Source organism: Aristolochia californica, unplaced genomic scaffold (genome assembly GCF_029961685.1).
Source record: "Aristolochia californica isolate CCGP_79_NKW_82.1479 unplaced genomic scaffold, dmAriCali1.0.hap1 SCAF_12, whole genome shotgun sequence".
Classification (NCBI taxonomy): domain Eukaryota; kingdom Viridiplantae; phylum Streptophyta; class Magnoliopsida; order Piperales; family Aristolochiaceae; genus Aristolochia; species Aristolochia californica.
This window is the reverse complement of record NW_027181793.1, coordinates 26,816,674-26,837,134: the sequence shown is the minus strand read 5'-3', so window position 1 is coordinate 26,837,134 and position 20,461 is coordinate 26,816,674. Positions and strand designations below refer to the sequence as shown.

At 36.0% G+C, this 20,461-nt stretch overlaps 2 protein-coding genes across 4 annotated transcripts; both read right to left on the bottom strand.

Moving 5' to 3' along the window:
• Positions 1–151: 151 nt before the first annotated feature.
• LOC137946295 (probable protein phosphatase 2C 27) lies at positions 152–5,450 on the bottom strand. Of its 3 annotated transcripts, XM_068792535.1 has the most exons (5): positions 5,123–5,450; positions 3,069–3,269; positions 1,122–1,324; positions 635–893; positions 433–539 (listed from the first exon to the last, which is right to left on the bottom strand). In XM_068792535.1, exons 1-5 carry the CDS (start codon positions 5,252–5,254, stop codon positions 519–521), a joined length of 816 nt encoding a protein of 271 aa, XP_068648636.1. In that variant the 5' UTR covers positions 5,255–5,450; the 3' UTR covers positions 433–518. The 3 variants fall into 3 exon arrangements, with proteins under 3 accessions (XP_068648634.1, XP_068648635.1, XP_068648636.1); XM_068792533.1 differs by having other exon boundaries at positions 152–893; XM_068792534.1 differs by having other exon boundaries at positions 152–893; positions 3,069–3,244.
• Positions 5,451–9,592: 4,142 nt separating this feature from the next.
• Positions 9,593–11,003, bottom strand: LOC137947058 (uncharacterized). The gene is made up of 5 exons (XM_068793349.1): positions 10,832–11,003; positions 10,662–10,723; positions 10,498–10,567; positions 10,056–10,099; positions 9,593–9,957 (listed from the first exon to the last, which is right to left on the bottom strand). The coding sequence occupies exons 1-5, from the start codon at positions 10,893–10,895 to the stop codon at positions 9,760–9,762; spliced, it is 438 nt and encodes a 145-aa protein (XP_068649450.1). The 5' UTR covers positions 10,896–11,003; the 3' UTR covers positions 9,593–9,759.
• Positions 11,004–20,461: the final 9,458 nt, after the last annotated feature.

The following is a 20,461-nucleotide window of genomic DNA, read 5'->3' as shown; positions in this document are numbered from 1 at the left end:
TTTGTAGCTAATAAAAATAATCCTGTTAAAGTAGGTGGTAGCATAAAATTATCACATTAACCCAAAGTCGAAAGGGTAAAGAGAACACAAATGAGTCTTCACTGTAAGCTCAGCAGCTAGCAAATTTGACACAATATAGTGTATCTAAAGACTTGAGCATTTAAAACAAGTGAATTATGATACAAATCATCTCCCTACAAAACCAAATGCTCATCCTCCTAATGTATATGATACAGTTTAACCATCCGGCATGAAGAAGGATGTGAAAATGACTAAACTAAGTATTCTCTCATATAACTTCCCTGTACAAGCAATAGCACAGTGGATGCTAACCTTCCAAGAAACACTTCAGATTTTGAAGTCCCTCCACTGATATGCTTCTTTTCACTCTACTCTTATGCAGTCCTACTTGGGGAGGAGGATCCTTATGAAAGCATACTATCACTACTGTCAAATTGTCAACCGAACCTCGCTTGATCGCCTCCTCTCCCACTTCCTTGCAGCACCTCTTCACATCATTATGTTCTTGTAGTCTTCTCCTAGCAAAATCAACAGCATTTTGATTGGTGAAAACATCCCATACTCCATCAGTGCCAATGATCAAGAACTCGTCTTCTTTGGTCAAAGTGATCACCTTCAGCTCTGGTTCCGCACTCAAGGGTCCACCACTTTCAGTCTCTGACTTCATTCCTTGAATGTGCCAATCCCCAAGAGCACGGGTCACATTCAACTCTCCATTCAAATATCCATCAATGTCAATGTATCCGCCGAGAGATTTTATGCGTCTCTCTTCTTTTGCATAACTTGGTCTATGGTCCTTGGACATCTCTACCGCCATACCTCTTCGGGATAGAATGGCTCGACAGTCCCCAGCATTTGCAACCAATAGAGATCTGTGCACAGTTCATCCAATAAATGAAAAAGGAAAATAAATCTTAAATTTATTATTCCTGGAAGTTAAAGGTCAAACTTTTAAGTAGTTTCAATTTGGAAAGTTGTAATTTTTCATGCAGGCAGAGTATTAAAATCTGGCATTCGTTGTTCTAATTCCAAACCGATCACTGATACAGATGAAATGGTCAAATTAAACAGAAAAGTAAAAATTATAAAATAAAACCAACCGGCCAAATATCATTGCTGTCAGTGCTGTTGTGCCTGAGGAGAGAATAGATTGGAGAGAACAAGTCTTTGCATCAGTACTTATAAAGGATCTTGCGACTGCTTTCTCAAGCTCCAAAGGGAAATCTTCATCTTCTACAATTACTTTTGGCAAATTGTCTCGAACAAAGTCAGCAGCACCTTTTCCTCCATGCCCATCAAATACCTGGATCCGAAGCTATATAAGCCCTCTCTGAAGCATCTTTCATTCCTAAAAACTAGGAGTCAACAAATAATAGTGTAAACAAAATTAAATAACACACTTGTAGACTGAACTTCTCATGGAATAGTTGAAATGGAGCAGCACTAAAGTTGGCAGGACCAATTTAGTTGTCTGTGTGATGAGTATCAGTTTAACCACTCACTGAGATTCTTATAAGATGGCTCAACACTTAGATGCAAGTATTTTAGTCAGAACAGGTAACCACATGTGAGAAACCGATTGCTCTATTTGTGACTGGATTGGATGATTGACACTCTTATTGAGAGATATCGATATAAAGATAACCACTTTAATGATGAGATTCACATGTTTCATTTTACCAAGTTTTTCTCATGAGTATCCTTTTAACATCCATAGTACAGATATCAATAACTATACAAGGAACATGTATCCTGCAATAGGTGAATTTTTTACTAGAATCTAAGAGATACAAAATTAAGCTTCAGTGTTGCTGTTTTCCATCAAAACTACCTTTATAGCATACAACCTGAATTCGTACAAGTTTGTAGGAGCAATTTATAATCTTATGCAGTAATGGTTCCCTTTATTTCATTTTGTTTGCAAACTATAATCTCAACAACATCATTTCAACAGTTCGTTCAAAGCTTTTGAGACCTTTTCTTTTTCTAATGTCAATATTATATGAGAAGTGTTATGATGTAAATAAAGCAGGGAAGAAAAAGAAAATTCCTTGTATGGAAAGGAGTCCTTGTGACTCTAAAGTTTGTCATAAAGTTGATAGTACTATACGAGTTCCTCTCTAACGAAGAATAACAATGTAATTTATGTTTATAAATAGAATATAATGAGGATTTAACTGTATTAGACTTGATTAACCTTCTCTTTGACTTATTCTTTATTTCAAAATCTAACAAGAAGCAACAAAACAGACCTCACAAAAGACAGAATGCCTATGCTTTTAAAAGGTTTTTTTTAAAAAAAAGAAGTAACATAAAGGTTATTAACAATCTATCAACTAAACATACGCAGTGTATAATGCTTTCAGCTCCAGACCCTTTCCCTGACAACTGATGCTGAGAGGACATCCAGACCTCTCGAAAGAACACGTTGAAGGCCTTTGAAATTAGGAAGCTTCCTTATATTAGATACCCATAGAAGTACCAAAATAACAGCATACAAGAAGGAAAGTTTCTTTGGGGATTTTACTTGGAAATTCAGGCCCGCCACCATAAAAGCAATCAGGCATGATAAAAAAGTTCCAATAGTAACTATCTTTTAAATGGGTCAGGACATGAAGGAAAACAGAGACTCTAACTATATACCAACAAACAGAGTACAGATGTACATCTTTCTCCAATTGTCATCATCCAATGCAGAAAGGAAAAGGAAACAGACCATAAAGAAACTCTTTTGATTCGTTTGTATAATATAATGAGACAATCAGAAAGAGAAGGTTTTGTGAAATACTATGGTGTCCACAGAGAAGGGTAGAAGATCCAGGACCGACTCGGGATCATCCAACTTTCTCTACTCAATGATATATCTCTTCTAATTGCATTCAACTTCCAGTTTTTCTTCACTTGCTTACTGGTGAAATATTAATTATCAAAGAAATGTGGAGATAAAACCAAGGGTTAACTGTTTAAGAAGAATATTGCTTACAAAGCAGCATCAATGAGGCATCTAAAGTTAAACATGCTGAAATAAATCAGACGAAAGAACTTACTCCATAAAATGAAACAGCATCAGCTTCAAGGAAATGAAGTCCAAATTTTTTAGCTAGGTCAGAAATGCAGACATGGGTATCTTCCATGTTCTGACGGCCTCCAATATCAGACCATTCTCCAGATCGAATAACTGGGACAAAGTCAAATGACTGGTTTTGTGTACCATCTGCAATAACTGCATTCTCACAAATGCTTGCAAGCTGCCACAGACATAAAAAGAGAAAAAGGATTTTATAGCAATAAACCCATATCTAGATCAAATAGTATAAATATAAGGAGAGAGAAAGCGAGATAGAGAAATAGAGAGAGAGGTTCAATTTCAGTAGAAAAATTCAGGTTCCCATACATCCTGCCACTTAATGAGAAGTTTAAAAAGCCATAGCGATTTCTACAAGATGACCTTTAGTTCAAAGAAAGGTAAAACCTTTCCCTACTTCAGCCAAACAAAAAGAAGAGACTACAAATGCTAAGATATAAAGTTGATCTGAGCCTACTAAAAGGGGGTTTCGTAATATAATGGATCTCTGTGCCTTTCAAACACATGACAAATTAAAGAAATCAGCATCTAGCTTTTATGAGTTCTTGTTCTCATACCTCTAAACCTGCTATAACCTTCAAAAGCATTTGAAAGACATCAGGACTTTAAAGCTACTGCGTTGCCAACTTTACATGCAGATTAACAAGGGTAGTAAGACCCCTTTCATAGGCAGTAATTAAACAACACGCCACAAAATAGATCGCAAACATCGTATATGTAACAATTGCTCCAGTGCTGAAAACCTTATTAGAATCAATGAGACCAACACCTCCGAGAGTGAAGTGACCAATGACATCAGGAACTAAATCTATGTCTGAGCTATGAAGAGATCTAACCAATTATTCTCACATATTTAAAAGATATATATTACCATTTAGTTGCTCTGTCATAAAAATGATAATTATCCTCACTGAAATTTAGAGCTTCAATTAAGTTGGCTTAAGCCACCAAACATGTTTGTAAATACTTGCATTCATCTATTGAAGGGTCAACTTGAGGAAGGTCTGTGGTATTTGGGCTAATACTTGTTACCATAGCATACCATATAAATGTAAAACTTTGAATGCCATTCCTAAACCACATGGGTTTAGATCTGGTACATCTGAGCATCAGCAAGTTTGATTTTCAAAATATCACTGGAGTAGTAGATTAAGAGACTGATCATTCACATGCTCAACTGCATATAACCTTCCTATCACTTAATTATTCGCTAAATGAAAGCTCCTTTCTTTATTTTCTCACAAGTTTAAATCAATTTCATCATGTGGCCTCTCACTTATTTCAAAGTTAATGAATTTGAATCCCGAAAAGTTCATTATTAGAAAGGATGGAATTTCTCCTCTGTGAATGAAAGAGAAATCCAACCACAAGTTCATTGAGTAAGCACAAAGAGACCAAACTTTTGCTATCAAATAGATTAAATGCTCTGACGGGGCGGCAGTTCCCCAGTTAATGTAGTGACCAATGAATTGCATGACATTGATAAATTTTTGCTCGTGCAAAGGGACCTTTCTGAATTTAAGCTAGCTGTGTAGTCGATGGAGGTCTTCCAGGCACAATAACAGCAACGAGATTACGGTAAAAACAGTAATAAAGGAGGCTCCAAGATTCCCGTGGATAACGAAATGGAAAAAAAACAATCTTATGGGGAAGTGAGGATATGAAGAGAAGAAGAATAACAAAAGAAAGAAATTCAAATGAAGATACTAAGAGCTTCCACCAGCTATGGTCAAATTAAAGTCCATAGTTCAAACAAAACGTCAAGAAACAAATATCACTAGTCGTCATACAAATGCACAGTCAAGTACCGAAAGCCCCTGAATGACCTCCACTCGAGATTGCACAACCCATGTGTTTATACAACAAGGGTTTTTAGAAAAACAAATGCAAGAGGAAAGAAACTAAAATTCCAGGAGAAAGAAGAGAAGGAACCGACAACCGATGAAAGTCACAACCCATGAAAAATCCTTCACACTCTCTTCACACTCAAAAAAGATATTTGGACCGAATTCTTACATTAGAGGAACCAAGACGGCTTCGATCATTGCTTACTTTCGCCGAATTTTTGTGCCGCTCCTCGATCTGGGTATCCATTTTTCCCGAACACAGATGTAAAGTTTCACCCACTTGTTCTCCGTCCACACACATGGTCTCGCGACTCAGAAGATTAAAAGCAGAATGCAAAAGAACGAATGATGGAGAGAAAACTTGGAAAAAGAAGACAACGCAGATTCTGAGAATATCTAAAGAAAATCTATCTGTGGCGGATTGGCATTTGCAATCTGATGAGGAGGGTATACACGAATTGTGAATTGTTTATACAGGCAGAGAGGGAGAGAGAAAGAGAGGGATGAGTCGAGATTTTTCCAAACAGGAGAGCGTGGCGAGTTTAGAATCAGGTGGTGGTGGGACAACAGCGTGAATTTAAAAAAATCCGGTAATTCGGGTAGTATACTTCTATGGTAAACTTCCCGACCACAGAATCGACCAAAACTGCAGTGGCATTATTGTTATTCTATCAATGCGTGATTGCTTGATATGGTTGATGAAATTACAGACTTACTGATGCCATTAATTCCGATTTGCAATGTGAGAAGCTCCTTCAATAACGGAGGAGTAAAAACACTTGATTCTTGCAAGATATTACTCACTACCGTTCCTCCTTGATTCCCGTGGACCGTGCAATCATTATTACCCAATACAATATATACATCGACGATGGTGAGATTCTGGGTTTTCTTTTGAATTCGAGATGCAGTTTAAAAAATCGTAAAATTTCATCGAATCACAAGAGAAATGCGATTGGGCCATGTTACCTCCACATAAAGGAGTCTTTTTGTGGAACCAGAGAAATGCGATTTGGCCTTTTGTCTTTCAATGTTTTCAGGGGAGTGGTGTAGAGCCAGAAATTACTAATTATGTTTGAGTTAATTAGTACATTACTCTTAATCAATTTATTCTTGTTCTCTTAGTTTGAATAAATCCATTAGGATAAGATTTATTAATCAAGATTATTTTAAGAGAAAGAAGTCCATCTCTTACCCTCCCTTTCTATGGATGTAGGGATAATAGGACATCCCACCCACAAAAGAGGAAGGGGAGGCCCTCTTTTGAGAAAAAGAAAATCTCAAATTTATTAAAAATAAGCTCTCTTTGCACATTTAAATTAAGTGTGTTTTACATTTTACTTAAAAAAGTTACTAATAGATTGCAAAGAAGTAGAGGTAAGCAATGAATTAGGTTAAACGAGAACCGACTTGACTCAACTTGACCCAAAAACTATAGGGAGAGGGTTTCCTCTCACCCACAGGACGGGTACAAGGTGAAGGGAAAAACCTTGTCCATGTTGGGATAGAGATGGGTTTTTCATCTTCGCTCCGAATCCAACACTTTAAATCGATGCTACCTTTTGGAGACTTGTTTGAGTACAAAGAGCCATCTATTTATGTAAATTGTATGTAAATGGATAATCTTCTTTACCATTTTAAAACACATCTAAAAAAAATCTCATGAACTAAGTATGTTTCTATTTTAAAACGCAAGTGTGAAATAAAGAGACTCACAAACCAAACAAGTACCCCATTTGAACATGTTATAGTAGAAGAACCCTTTTTGCTTACTTTGATGGAGAGCACTTTGTGGCCTCTAAGTGGCTACTCTAATGGGAATCAACATCCTTGAGTGGGCACCCCACTAGGAGCAAGTGGAATGAAGACAAAAAGGATAGAAAGACAAATCCTTATTATAATTTCTTCTTCCTTTCCCTTGATTCTGCTTCACTTTAATTATTATTTGAACCCTAAAAGAGCAACTTGCTCATAAAAGACTTGAACATGAGAAGATACTCAGAACATCGACACCTCTTTGACTTTATATTACATTTCATAATGATTTCTTCCCGTCACTAGAAGACTTATACATGAACCAACTGCTGATCGATCGAGGTCTTTTGCAGAACCTCCATAGATGAAGTTGAGAACACATTGGGTGGGGAAAACTGCTAATCGGGAGCATCTGTTATGAACTCGTTTATGTCAAATCACTCTACTTCTTACTAGAACTGTAAACGTCGAGACAAGCGATGCCGTAAACTACGCTCTAATGGTGGGGGTGGCGTGAGGAATGACTAATGAGGGAGCAAGAGATGACGAAGAAATATTTTTTTTACTTGACCAGCTTTTTCATGAGGGAGATGGATTTATCCATTGATATTGACACACAACTGATCCAATTCGAAAAGTCATTTAGTATAAAATATGAAAATCGGTTATCTCAGCCATACGATAAGACTTTGTTACACTCATCACAATTCATAGATGAAATTGAATCATTTCACTTTAGACCATCAGGTCAACGGCTGGTGCTAAACTCTATTAAATCATTTGGGAGATGGATTTAATTTATATTTCCATTCACGGTTAATCCAATGGGAAAAACCATTTAGTGCGAAACGGCTATCTCAACTGTTGATCGGATGACTGAGATAGTATTTCTAATGTTTTGCACCAAATGACTTTTTGTATTAGATAAGTCGTGGCTACTTACAAATCTACATTTGCAATGAGACTTTGCTACACTCATCATAATTCATAGATAAAACTGAATTTTTTCACTTTAGACCTTCTTTCTTTCTTCCTTAACTTTGTCAAATAAGTACCTTTCCGTTAGTTCTTGTCCAAAATCCAGAAAAGGAAGGAGAGCATCAGGTCAACAGCTGGTGCTAAACTCTATTAAATCATAATCATCATGAATTCGACTTCTACAATTTCATTCTTCTATAGGGTTTGACCTCAGCATCTTCTTTTTTAAGTAATTGCTTCTCTTTCATCCCCTGTGAACAAATGAAACCACCACCATGAACTGACTATCAGTTTTAGTGGATTTATCCCTTTTCGTTCCTTTTATTTTCAACTCTCTTTCCTAACCAGTAACTTTCATAAGCGGGATAACAACCATATATTCAAGAAAATGAATCAATTCGAACTTTATGTTTTTGACAACAAAAAGTGTCACATTTGCACCAGTAACCTTCATAGTTGTCAATGGCTGATCCTAATATTGGTTAATAGTAACGTTCCTGTTTGTCTCTAGTACTTTATTGAGTTAGTGATCGATTCCAATCAAAGTCGCTGGTTCCCTATCATGGTTCATGAACACTTCAATGGAAGGAATCTTTTTCTCCACTTCTTCGTCCTCTCTCATAACATCTTGAGACTGCCATCAAACAGCCAGCACTGTCGCTGTTTGACACATGACCAGGTCCTGAACAAGCCCAAATCTGCCTCAAGTTTTTACACAGAACAAGCTTCTCCACATGCATCTACAAGGTTTTTAAGGAAATGAGTCAGTGTGTCCAAACAAAATTTCCCTACGTTTGTTACTGAAAATGGTGAGGCATGTGTATGTGACATCAATCCATTTCCCACTTAATAAGTTGGAATGAATGCACTTGAGATTATATAAACGTTTGGTGTAGCCATGGACTAAATCTTGATATTGCCTAATTGTAATTAGTGATAAGTATATAGACTCCGACCAATTCCAAATTGTCATGTTAGTTGCGAGTAAGATCCATCGGTCAATTAGCCAAATACCCATTATAAACAAGGAATGTCATGGTCTAATTCTTGTGATGAACAATAATAATTTTAATTAATTATTTGGTTACCAAATCAACCAATTGGAGTTCTACATAGCTTTTGGAGGTTTAAACACTTTTTTTTTTTCATAACAGTTTGCTCTAGTTTGAGCCCTAAGTGTGTTTGGAACCCCATGGAAAAAATAAAAGAATTTGACTATTATTATTTCCAAAAATAGTTAGTGAAAACAAGAATTTGATCATTATCTCATTTTTATTAACTATTTTAGGAATAATAATGGTCAAATTCTTATTTTTTTTGGGTTCAAAACAGACCCTACGGCGTCATCTTCAATGGAAAATATATACCAAAAGATCGTTGGAAAAAAAAAAGATGTCCTTATTATTGACATCATAGGCGCTCATTAATCTCTCAAATCTCCATTGATCTTTAGTACCTGAGCATAGCCAGATAAATCGGTTGTATTTCATGCATATGAATGAATTCTCTGAGTTCACTAACTTATAGAACATGTATTTGAATTTCATGAGCCTCTTCTGGACTAGACAAAGGTCAGGGGGACCAAGACACGTGTTACCCAACAAGGGACATGTGAGCCCACACCCAGAAGAGACCACCCCGGCCCCTTGCCATCAATGAGTTGAACATGGTAGCACCATCTCCAGATCCTAGTGGGGTAGCTTCCATTAACGCACCCAAGTTCAATCTCCCAAGCTCCCACTGCTCTCACTCTCTCTGTGTTTAAGTTCGATTTGAAGCACGTATGCATGCAGTGATGTTTGGAACAGATATATAATGCAGTTTTTGAGAGAAAAAAGACAGAAGTTTCTATTAGTGTTTGATCATGTATTCAATCATCAAACTGATATGAGAATATAATATAATATCTTATGTACAGCGAAATCGTTAAACCAGGCCCTAAGAAACAGCAGCATTTCCTGTAATGCTGTCTTGTGATTCTTTTTTATCTCTCTTTCTCTCTCTTTCTTCTCCTAAGGGAGAAAAATAATAATAAATATCTTCTGTTTGGTATCGTGTACGCTGTAGACAGCTTCAGTTGTGGATCGGAGGTTTTCTTTTAGCCGGAGAGTAGTCCATCCCTGCTAAGTCGAGAACGTCTGGGTACTTGGTGGTGGTGGTTTCTGGGTGGGTTGGCTTAACCGAAAGGCCCTCTCGTTTCTTATCGAAACTGTTGTGGCTTTCATGGTGGCTCGTTGTGGTCTTCTCTTCCACCCTTTCAGCTTTCGTGCTCTGTAAATGACCATAAAATCGTGAGACAACTGTGATTGGTTCACTCCTTTTGGGAGTCCATGAAAGCTTAGTGAACCCAGAGTCCCAGATATACCAACCTCTGAAGCGGACTTTGTGTTGGTTCTCAGTTTCCTACTCCCTCCTGCACCAATACATAAGGAACTACTTGAGAGGCCGGCGGCGAAAGGCATGAAGATAAGAGATAGTTCTATGCGTTTGAGTGGAAATCAAAAGGGTTGAAAGGGATCATCCACTTTCACCGAGGAAAAGAATAAAAACCAAGAATTTCTAGATTTAATTACTAGTAGTTGTTGACAAAATTGTGAGTGTTGTTGGTACATGGCAATGGGTTCTTATCTTCTGCAACCCACTTTGGATTAGTACTCCTAACATCCTAAGAAACAAAAACAAAAAAAAAAAAGCTAGAGATTTAATGGTGCTTAGGGGTGTGGCTCCTAGCGCCACAATAATCTGCATGAAAGCCAGGTAGCCTGTGATGGATTTCCCTGACAGCCCTAAAAGTTCTTCTCTTCATGGTACCTGAGCAATGTCCATCTTTGCAGTGAACAACTTCTCCATTGATGCTTGCTCCGACCCATTTCTCTTCCTCCTGCATTTAGTCAAAGTGAGCCATTGTCAGAACAACGCCACAAAGAAGACCAAAAAAAAATAAAAGCAAAGAAAATTAACAACGCGGTACCCACCTGGAGCTTTCCATGGCTTGAAGAAGAAGAAGAAGAAGCAGACTCTCGCGGCAGACGTATCGCTGAGCAAAACCAAGCTCCACACAGAAAGTCAGATACTATAGACAAAACAACAACAACTGCAAAAGCTACCGCTCAAATAAACAACAGATAACAAAAGAAGAACTAACCCTGAGCAGTAACCAGGATCAGCAGCAGCAGAAAGAGAAAGGCTGATACTGTAACGTTCCTCATTTCTTCGCAACTTTGGTTCAGAAACGGAGGCTACGGCTGGAAATAGAAACAGCAAAGAGAGAAAGATGGAGAAGGGATATATTTGAAAAGGGGAAAGACACAGAAGGAGAGTATCTTCGTTGAGAGGAGAAGAGAGGTGAAGACGAGAAGTGCAGAGCGGGCTTCGCAGGTATTTATACGCAATCCTCGGAGGAATGCCAATTGAATGCAAATTATTCGCATAAAAAAATGTAAATTTCAGTTTGACCACCAGTTGACAATCTTCCCTCCTACGGAGTAGTGGACCCAAAGTTTCCGTTGCCGACCTGGATTGATCCAGACGATTCGAAACCGTTGGATCATTTGGGCAGAAATGATCACTACAGACAGATTGTGGGTCACTATGGAGCCAACTAATCATTCTCCTCCCAAAATATAGCCAGGATTTTAGAATAAAAAGTGAAAAATTAGTTATTTAATTAATTAAAAGAAATAGAAAAAAAAGGGACAGGGGAAGCAGAGGTGGTTGTGGGCATTAAATGGGGGGAGAGACGGAATCGCCACGTCATCACGTGATGGGAAACGAGGGGAGGAACAAGGGAGGGCCCACCCGTGGTTAAGTCGGAGAACGACAGTGGACGTCGCGAATGGCGTAGTAGTCTCTTTTCTCGCAGCGCAGCTCCACGTGGCCGTCCATGTCTCAGCCCTGAACCCCGTCCGACTTGGCACCTTCCCTTCCACCTGGCCGCCGACCTTTCACGCGCCCTGCCCCCCCCTTTCCCCATCAACTAAACACCCCCGGCCCACCCTTGCCCCCTCTTGATAGCTCAGTGCCCAGTCCCCTCTCCGTTTTCTCTCATTTTTTACCCTCTTCAGCTTCCACCATTTTCACCCTCTTCCTTCTAATCTTTCTGTCCCCCTTTGGATCATAGACTTTGAATGAAATTTTGATTAAGGAACAGGTTTGATGATTTGGATTTTCTGCGTTTTGAACCGATACAATCATTAAAGTATGATTTGCTTGATTAAAAGTCAGGATTTCAGGAGTTTTCTACTGCAAAAACAAGTTGAATTAGTTTAAATTGCTTGGTTAATTGTTTATAGACTTGTTGACCATCATCACACCTGACTCGGAAGAATTTCTGTAACCAGATCGACTCATTCTTCTCGGAACAGAGGTCACCACTGTGGCTTATTAACTAAAATAATTAAGAACTATTAAGCAATGCCCACAAAGGTTATTTTAATCTTCATGTGATTCTACTGTTCTTATAAATCAAACGGGTAGGTGGGCTTGTATGTTTCAACAGATTCGAGCTCCTTACCGAGAATCATGAAAGTGCGACGCAACTTACCGAAGAGGTAGACTCAGATATTGGAGGGGATAAGTCGGTCCTCCATTTTTTTTTCTTGCGAAGAACTAGCCCCGAGTTTGACCTTCTGCTTCTATTCTACCCGGAATTCACCGGAACCCACTCTGGTTCACGAATTTTGTCCGATGCACGCGGTGGTCCTGCCTTTGTCGACGAGGAAATTTGTACCGACACCAAGTGGGTAGCAAGCTCTCCTTCACTCGAGAAAACTCCATTAAATTTAAGCTTCCTACTTTCGAAGACTTCGATGACTCGTTGGCAGCCGCAAAACCTTACAATGATGCATCGTATCAACAGCAACGCTTATGTTAATTACGAAGTGTTTATCAGCAGGTCTGCGATTAAAATATTCGAGAAAGGGCTCCTGGTTTTCTATAGAATTGTAAGATGCAGCAGCACGGATGCCGCTGACATCTCGTTTCTCGTACCGGAGATCTACCTTTCTTCGTTTGGAGCACTGGTCAATGTTCATTGCCAAGGCTTTGCGTTTTCAAGGCCATTTACAGTAGTGGAAGAAATCAATATTGGTGTAGTAGACTTGAGACTTGGAAGGTTCGTGGTTAATGTAGAATGAAAGGATATTCTGCCGCCTTCTTCACATGCATCTAATGAGCTGGGAATGTTGATTAATGCACAAAAAGAAATGAACATGTCTGCTTATATGATGATCGTGTTTTTTGGCTTATGATTCTCACAAGTTTTGCTTCTTCTGCATGGAGGAAAATAGTAGGAAAGAGATTTACTCTCTTCTCTCAATCATCCAATCGACAAATTGTGATCTTCTCTGATTGTTGAGAAATTTCAACACAGAATGGTTCAGTGTAACTCGGTTTTGTTGGACCCATTTACATAAATTCGTCGGCATTGCCGTCGGCTTCAAGAACACTGTTCTGAGCAGTTGGGGAAGGTGGTTATGTGCAGAGAGTTCTACGCATTTCACTCATCTCTGTTTTCTGGCCATCAATGTGGTGGGCTTGATTTGCTCATCTGTCCAAAATAAGCCCTTTAATTACTTAAATTATACACAGTTTCTGGTCCCATGTTTTGCTGAACAGCAAAGTATTCTGTGATACTCAGTGGGCGGCATCTTGTCTATTTGTCGCCAAATTTTAATGCTCGAAAGGGAACTGATCCAAGCTGTTGCATACACGAGCAGAACATCTTGTTTTCTCTCTTTTTTGTTAAGCTTTTTCCATTTGCACACTTTTGCATGAAACTTTACAATTTTAACACTTTTTGTTTAAAGATCTTCAGTTTAAAATGTGAACCCATGATTGCTGCAAAAGGGATTAGCATAACCATCGCCGACATCTCGTTTCTCCGGGCAGAAGATCAAACTTCCACACTTGAAAAGCCACCCGGGTCAAAGCGCCCTGCCACGGCTTTCTTCACTGTAAAATATTAGCGATAGAAGAAAAAATATTGATGGCCAGTTCCCAAGTTTGAAGTTGAAACGTTGAATCTCCAAGTTCCAATGATTCGCATCGCAAAGTAAGTTTTGGGTTTTGGAATCTTGGCATTTCGTTGCTTATAATACGATGAAGTGCTGGTTCGAAGTGGCTGCTGTCGGCTGCACGGAAGGGCGAGTGACGCCTGTGTGGTTGTGGCTCTTTCTGAACGACTTTAGGCCTCTTCCACTGTTTTTCTGTCATGACTAGAATTCAGAAAATGGGATTTGGATCCTTTGGCATTCGTAGAAACCTGGGTTGTACGATTAAGTCTAGTGTTGCTATCGATAATTCGTTTTGACTCTCTGACGATCTGAACCATTTCTACTTCTATCTGGGATGTTCTTTTTCTGATTTTCTTTTTCCTCTCACCTTCCTGCTTTTATGCCAGACTGAGACCTTCTGGGTGAATGTAATAGGTAAAAGAAGCTGTAGTGGGAGTTTGTCAGTGATAATTCGAATTCTCAGAAGGTGGAAGGACGATTGGTCGGATAGATTCGTGCCAATGTTCTTCAGATAGGCTGGAGACTTTAAAACGTAAAATGATAATTTCCAAATGTGTCAGTGGACGCCTGAAATCGGCCAATTGGTCATTTCATGTTTGATTAGGGTACTCTGGGCAGACAATTACTTTTCTAATTTATATAGCAAACCGTTTTTCCTACATGATTGCAAGATTCTGTTTCTCTTTTCCTGTTTCATGCATTATTTGATCGAAACATTATCTTAGTCATCCAATTTTCCTGTTTCATGCATTATTTGATCGAAACATTATCTTAGTCATCCAATTTTCCTGTTTCATGCATTATTTGAACGAAACATTATCTTAGTCATCCAATGACTATCTCAATCGTCCAATAAACGGCTATCTTAGTCATTCAATCAACGGCTATTTCAACTGTTCGATCATGATTAAACGATTAAGATAATTGTTTCATATGTTTCGTACCAAATGATTTTCAACCCTCTCAAATCTGGAGATGCAGTAAAGGTCAGTGAGTATGACATATAACATATATTTAATCTCACTCATACTTAAAAAAGAGATATATGACTTGCAAAAATTGATAGATATTGTATTTATCACTTTGAATGATAGTCTTTTAAGGATAGATTTGAGCCCAATTTTAACATAACTATTGCGGTTAAAAAAAAAATTGATTTGTCAAACCAACAAGCCCTATCCGACAAACAGAAGGACCAAAACTTGTTCTAGCTTCTAGGTGCCTGACAGGAAACCTGCTCTAAGTGGCATTTCATCAAACAGTTACTTGTTAGCTCTTTAGATCTTGTAGCTCCAAAACTAGTCCAGGAAAACGACCTTGGCTTTCATCCACGGTCTTTCGGGACAAAGTTAGCGCATAGCAGATGGAATTTGGCATCCATTTGGATCCGATGGGAAAGTGATTGACAGTAAGAAAGAGTAGCCAATTTGAGGAAAAAATTAACCGCAACAGCACAAGCCTCTGGCAATAAGAAAAGGTTTCTAAACTATCTTCTCACAGGCAATTGATCGAACAGAAGGAAGTCATCTGCTAGAGCCAACTTTTGGACCACTGCCAATCACTGCACCATCACAAGTCACATTGTTTGTCTCAATTCCTACCCACCATGAAAGCTTCATCAATAGTTTCGGCTCCTACCCCTCAACATTTGGCCCCATCACAATTTAACACGAGAAGTAAAACACAAAATCCTCCCTGGCCACCACAGGACTATACAAGTATAGGACGCCCTGGTTCTAATCAGAACAGCTTTCCAAAACCTCATTGGCTGCAGACATAAAAGAGAAACTAAATCGTCTAATCCATCCGTCTCTTCAGCTTTGAAAAGGGTACAGAGCAAATGTCATCAGACAAACAACTTTATATCACAATACCCTTCAGCAAGCAAAAGCATGGGCTCCATGACGTTTTTTCTGCTCCCCATACCTTACAGAAAGAGGCCTCACATGTCAATCACATGGATTAATGGAAAGATTGATTTGCCCTGTATCAACAGACCCTGAAAGACATGTACCCTTGGTACGGCTTCACCGGCGCAGGTATTCGTTTCCTTGTGGTAAGGTGATAATTAGCTGCTAAGACTCTAAAAAGGATTTTTTTTTTTTTTTCTTTCACCTCATCGAATGGTCACGGTCAGAGATGATAGGAAGAAGAACAAAAAAAAAGCCTGAATTCGAGGCGGCGTTGTAACGTGCTTTGAAGACCCGTCACCCGTGAGAGTCGTGTTCTCTGATTGGGGAGTAATGCATGTGGGAGTGTTTGGGAAGGACAGAGGTGGTCTGTAGGACGACGACGACGACGATGACGATGACGAGTCCATTGAAACGATCTGAAGTTCAGAATTTGTTTCTAGTTTATACATATTCTGGTGAAACGATAACCTACGTAATGGGGTTTGCACCCACCCGGTTGGCGTTGCTCCACTGTGGTTGGATTTTTCCAATTAAATATCTGTTCGCCTATTTTTATATAGGTTATTAATCGTATTAATTTTGACCTGATGTGGTGATTAAATTCAATTAAACCAATTTTAAGAAGCTTCAATTTTTTGTTAAACCTTTAATTATAATTATAAAAATTAGAAAATGTTCCCACCTTTTGCCATGGATTTAAATAATATATAAATAGAACAAAATAAGTTTTTTTATATATTATTATATTTATATTCAATATATAGGTATATAATATTATTGATCTATTGAATAAGTTATTACATATAGCTTTTATTAATCTATTTATTGAATAGTAAAATGGATAATCAGATAAATAAATAATAAAATATTAATAAAATATTTAAATCACAATATCTTATATACATAAACCTTTGAACAATATCATTATAACATATAATACAACTTTTATAAAAAAAATTGCACAATCTTTATTAAACATATATTATAATATATAACTGGATAATTAGTTAATAGAAAAATAAAACAACCCTTACTCATTTTTGTTCTATTTAATAAATAATAATTTAGTAATAAAGTAAAATTATCTAAATGCCCAATATGATAATTTTTATGTTTTTATTCTATTTAATAAATGGTAAATAAAAAAATCAAGTAAACCAATCAAATTGACACTTCTAGCCTCCTCTCCCATTCTCTTACTATTATTATTATTATTATTATTATTATTATTATTATTATTATTTGATATGACTGACCTATTGACTCATGGGCCACTGAAGTCCAAATGTCTTTGGTGATAAATATTTGTAAAATTAAAAATTATGATACATAATTTACTAATAATATATGTATGTTATTTGAGAGATTACACAATAAAAATTAAATTGGGTTTTGGAAAATCAAATTCGTAGTGTTGGGCTTATTGGACTTGCCTTCTTGCCATCTTGATATGGAAATGTCCCCCACTAGGGGTGTCATGGAGTCCAACCAAGTACTAACCTGTATAGGTTCGAGTTTGACTTTACTTTAAAACTTCAAACTCAAGCTTAGTGTCGAGCCTTTAAAACTTTGTTACAATAGAGTATATTCATGTATGATAGCCAACTTAATAGACCTAATAGAAAGAACAAATATCTCTATTAATAGCATTTAATCCATTGACAAACAGTAACATCGGATCTTAACAGAGAGTTTGAAGACAAATCGTCTTCAAGGTTTGAGGTCAAAAAGAGCAATCAGTTTTAAGTTAATTTCAATTATTTACTTGCTATGTTATTTTAAGTCTGCAATAAAAAGAGAAACTAAATAGCAATTAAATTAATATGATTTTCAAAAATAAAATTAGAAAATAATATAAATTAAATAAAAATAGAAATTAACAAATTAAATTAATAGAGAATAGAAATAGAAAATAAAAATGGAAAGAAAACAATGTAGAAAAAATAATAGATTTGATTTGACATTTGTAGTGTTTAATGAACAAGATAATATCATATAAATAAATAAGAAATAAGGAAAAAGTAAACAAATAAGTAAATATCAATGAAACATAAAATAGATCAATTTTAATAAAAATTTAAATCTAAAAATAATCACTCAAAATAAAAATAATTATAAAACTTATATGTATAATATTGACTTAAAATAACATAGCAAGTAAATAACTAAAATGAACTTATAACAAATAACATAATTTAACACATAAAACATATAAATAAGTACCTCTAGATAAAAAAAAAAAAAGCAAAATGATTTAATTTACTAAGTTTTATTTAAAAAAGTAACAAAGTATACAAGTTCTAATATTAATATTTTATTTTTTAATTGAATAGTAATAATAATTTATTCAATATAATTAAACTAATATTTAATCTATTTGTTTTGTATTTATTTAAAAATAACTTAAATTAAAATAATAATATATTATAATAACCTTGGAAAAAGGAGTGGATATTTCTAAATAGTATAAATATTTAAAATATTGAAGGAATTTGAAATAATTTAAAAGTAATTACATTTCAAACAATATGATAATTTAGAAAATTTGAGAATTTAACATTAACTTTTTAATAGTAATATTTAAAAGACAAACACAACTAATTTTACTATAAATAAATAAATAAAAACATCAAATTTTAAATCTCGAAATAAAATAAAGTAGAAGATACAAATAAAAATAAAATCAGGTAATTAAAAAATGATATTAATAACTATAAATATATAAAATAAAAAAAAGTAAAAAAAAGCACAATATTGTAAATATGACATTGGAGAAGCTGATAAGAATGGGTTTCTTGGCATATAACGCCTGTTTAGTTATTTTTGGAGATTTCTATTTTCTTTAGAGGGTGACTGCTGACACTTGATAGACTATTTGGAGCTCCAATCTTCCCTCAAACTCTATCACCTGTTTTTCTCAATTCTACTCATTTTATTTACTTCTTCTACTCTAATTAATTTTTATGTAGATGCTCCCATAAAAAATCTCAACTTCCTCTCTCCAAACTCTCCAGTGGATAACAATAGTGTCATAAATGGTGTTTCTCCCTAATTTTTTCTTGCATCCCGTTTGCTTAGGACATGACTGTAGGGGTGGCATCGAGCCGAGCCGAACCCGAACCTGTCTATGTTCGAGCCGAGCTACGAGCCGAACCTCGTCTTGAGCCTAAAATTGTTATCGAACTCGAGCCCAAAAAATTTAACCGAGCTCCAGCCGAGCTTCGAGCCTCAACATACATTTAAAAATTTTCAAAAAATATATATCAAATAAATTATATATAAAATTATACATACATTTTACATAAAATAGGGCATGACCTCTACATAAAATTAAGCATAACCTATATATATAATACATATATAAGATTGGGCATAACTTTTTCTTAAAATTGAGCATAATCTATGTATATAATACCAGTATAAAATTCGGCATGACCTCTACTTAAAATTGGGCATAATCAATATATATACAACCTGCATAAACACTCCATAAACACTCCATCAAATTATCTATACATTCCATAAACACTCCATGAAATTATTTATACACTCCATAAACTAGTCTAAACACTTCATACATTGCATAACATTATAAATAAGCTCCATACAATAATCAAACACAACAAAATTAAATGAAATATCACTTTCAATTTACAATCACCCAAATAAAAACTATAAATCCATTATAAAATTACAAACTATAGTTGTTTCTCTTAATGCTAGAAAATAATATGCGTCCCTGCATGAGCAAAATCTCCACCTATGACAAAAACAAAAAAATAAAATTAGTTATTGTCAGATTAAAAAAAAATACTCTTCCACTATTAGTTACTTAATGTCGTTAAAAATATTAAAATTACCATGATGAGAGGAATATGAAAAATCATGTAGCTGGTAGCATTATCTCTACACTCTTCTTCTCAGGCTATAATCATAAAACAAAATTTTAATAAATAAAACTAAAAACTAAACTATTTTTTTATAATAAATAATTAATCAAATAAATTCACCTTTTGATTTTTCTTCACACCGTGAAGAACCCGAACCCAATCACTGCTACAAATCAAAGCTTGAACTGTATTTGGTGCCAAGGAAGAACGATATGAGTCTATTACTCTACCACCAATACTAAATGTAGACTCTGAAGCTATTGTGGATATGAGAATTACAAGGATGTCTGCTGCCATCTTAGATAATACCCAAAATTTCATATGATTCACTTTCCACCATTCTAAAACATCAAAATCATATTATGAAGTTTCCTCACAACTATATACACCTTCTTCAAGATAAATTTCAAATTCTGACCTTGGTGAATTAACTATATCCTTTTGTTTCATATAACTCATTAACTTTGACCAACCTGAACTTGATGAAGGCCTACGACTTGTGGAAACACCCATAAAGCTAGTACTTGAAACAATCTCTTCATTTCTAATATCCACATTATAAAAGGATACATATTCATCGTAGATCTCATATAAGGTGCGTCGAACTAAATTTATATTCATTGTAGCTTCCTCAGAATATATCACTGGAAAATACATTTCAATCAACTTTAATTTGACCCTTGGATCCAAAACTGAAGCAACAACCATCAATAAATTGTATTCACCCCAGTACTTCTCAAATTTCTCTTTCATTCTACTAACCATTGTCCTAATGAAAACATTTTTATTTGTAGAATGAAAATCCAGAACTTCTTTCACCCTATATACCTCACTAAGGTACAAATTAGAAGTATGGTAGTCACTCCCAGAAATTATATTAGTAACTGCATTAAAAACTTCTAGGATCTCACACACCATGTCAACCTTTTCCCATTCATCAAAACTTGGCAAACAATCA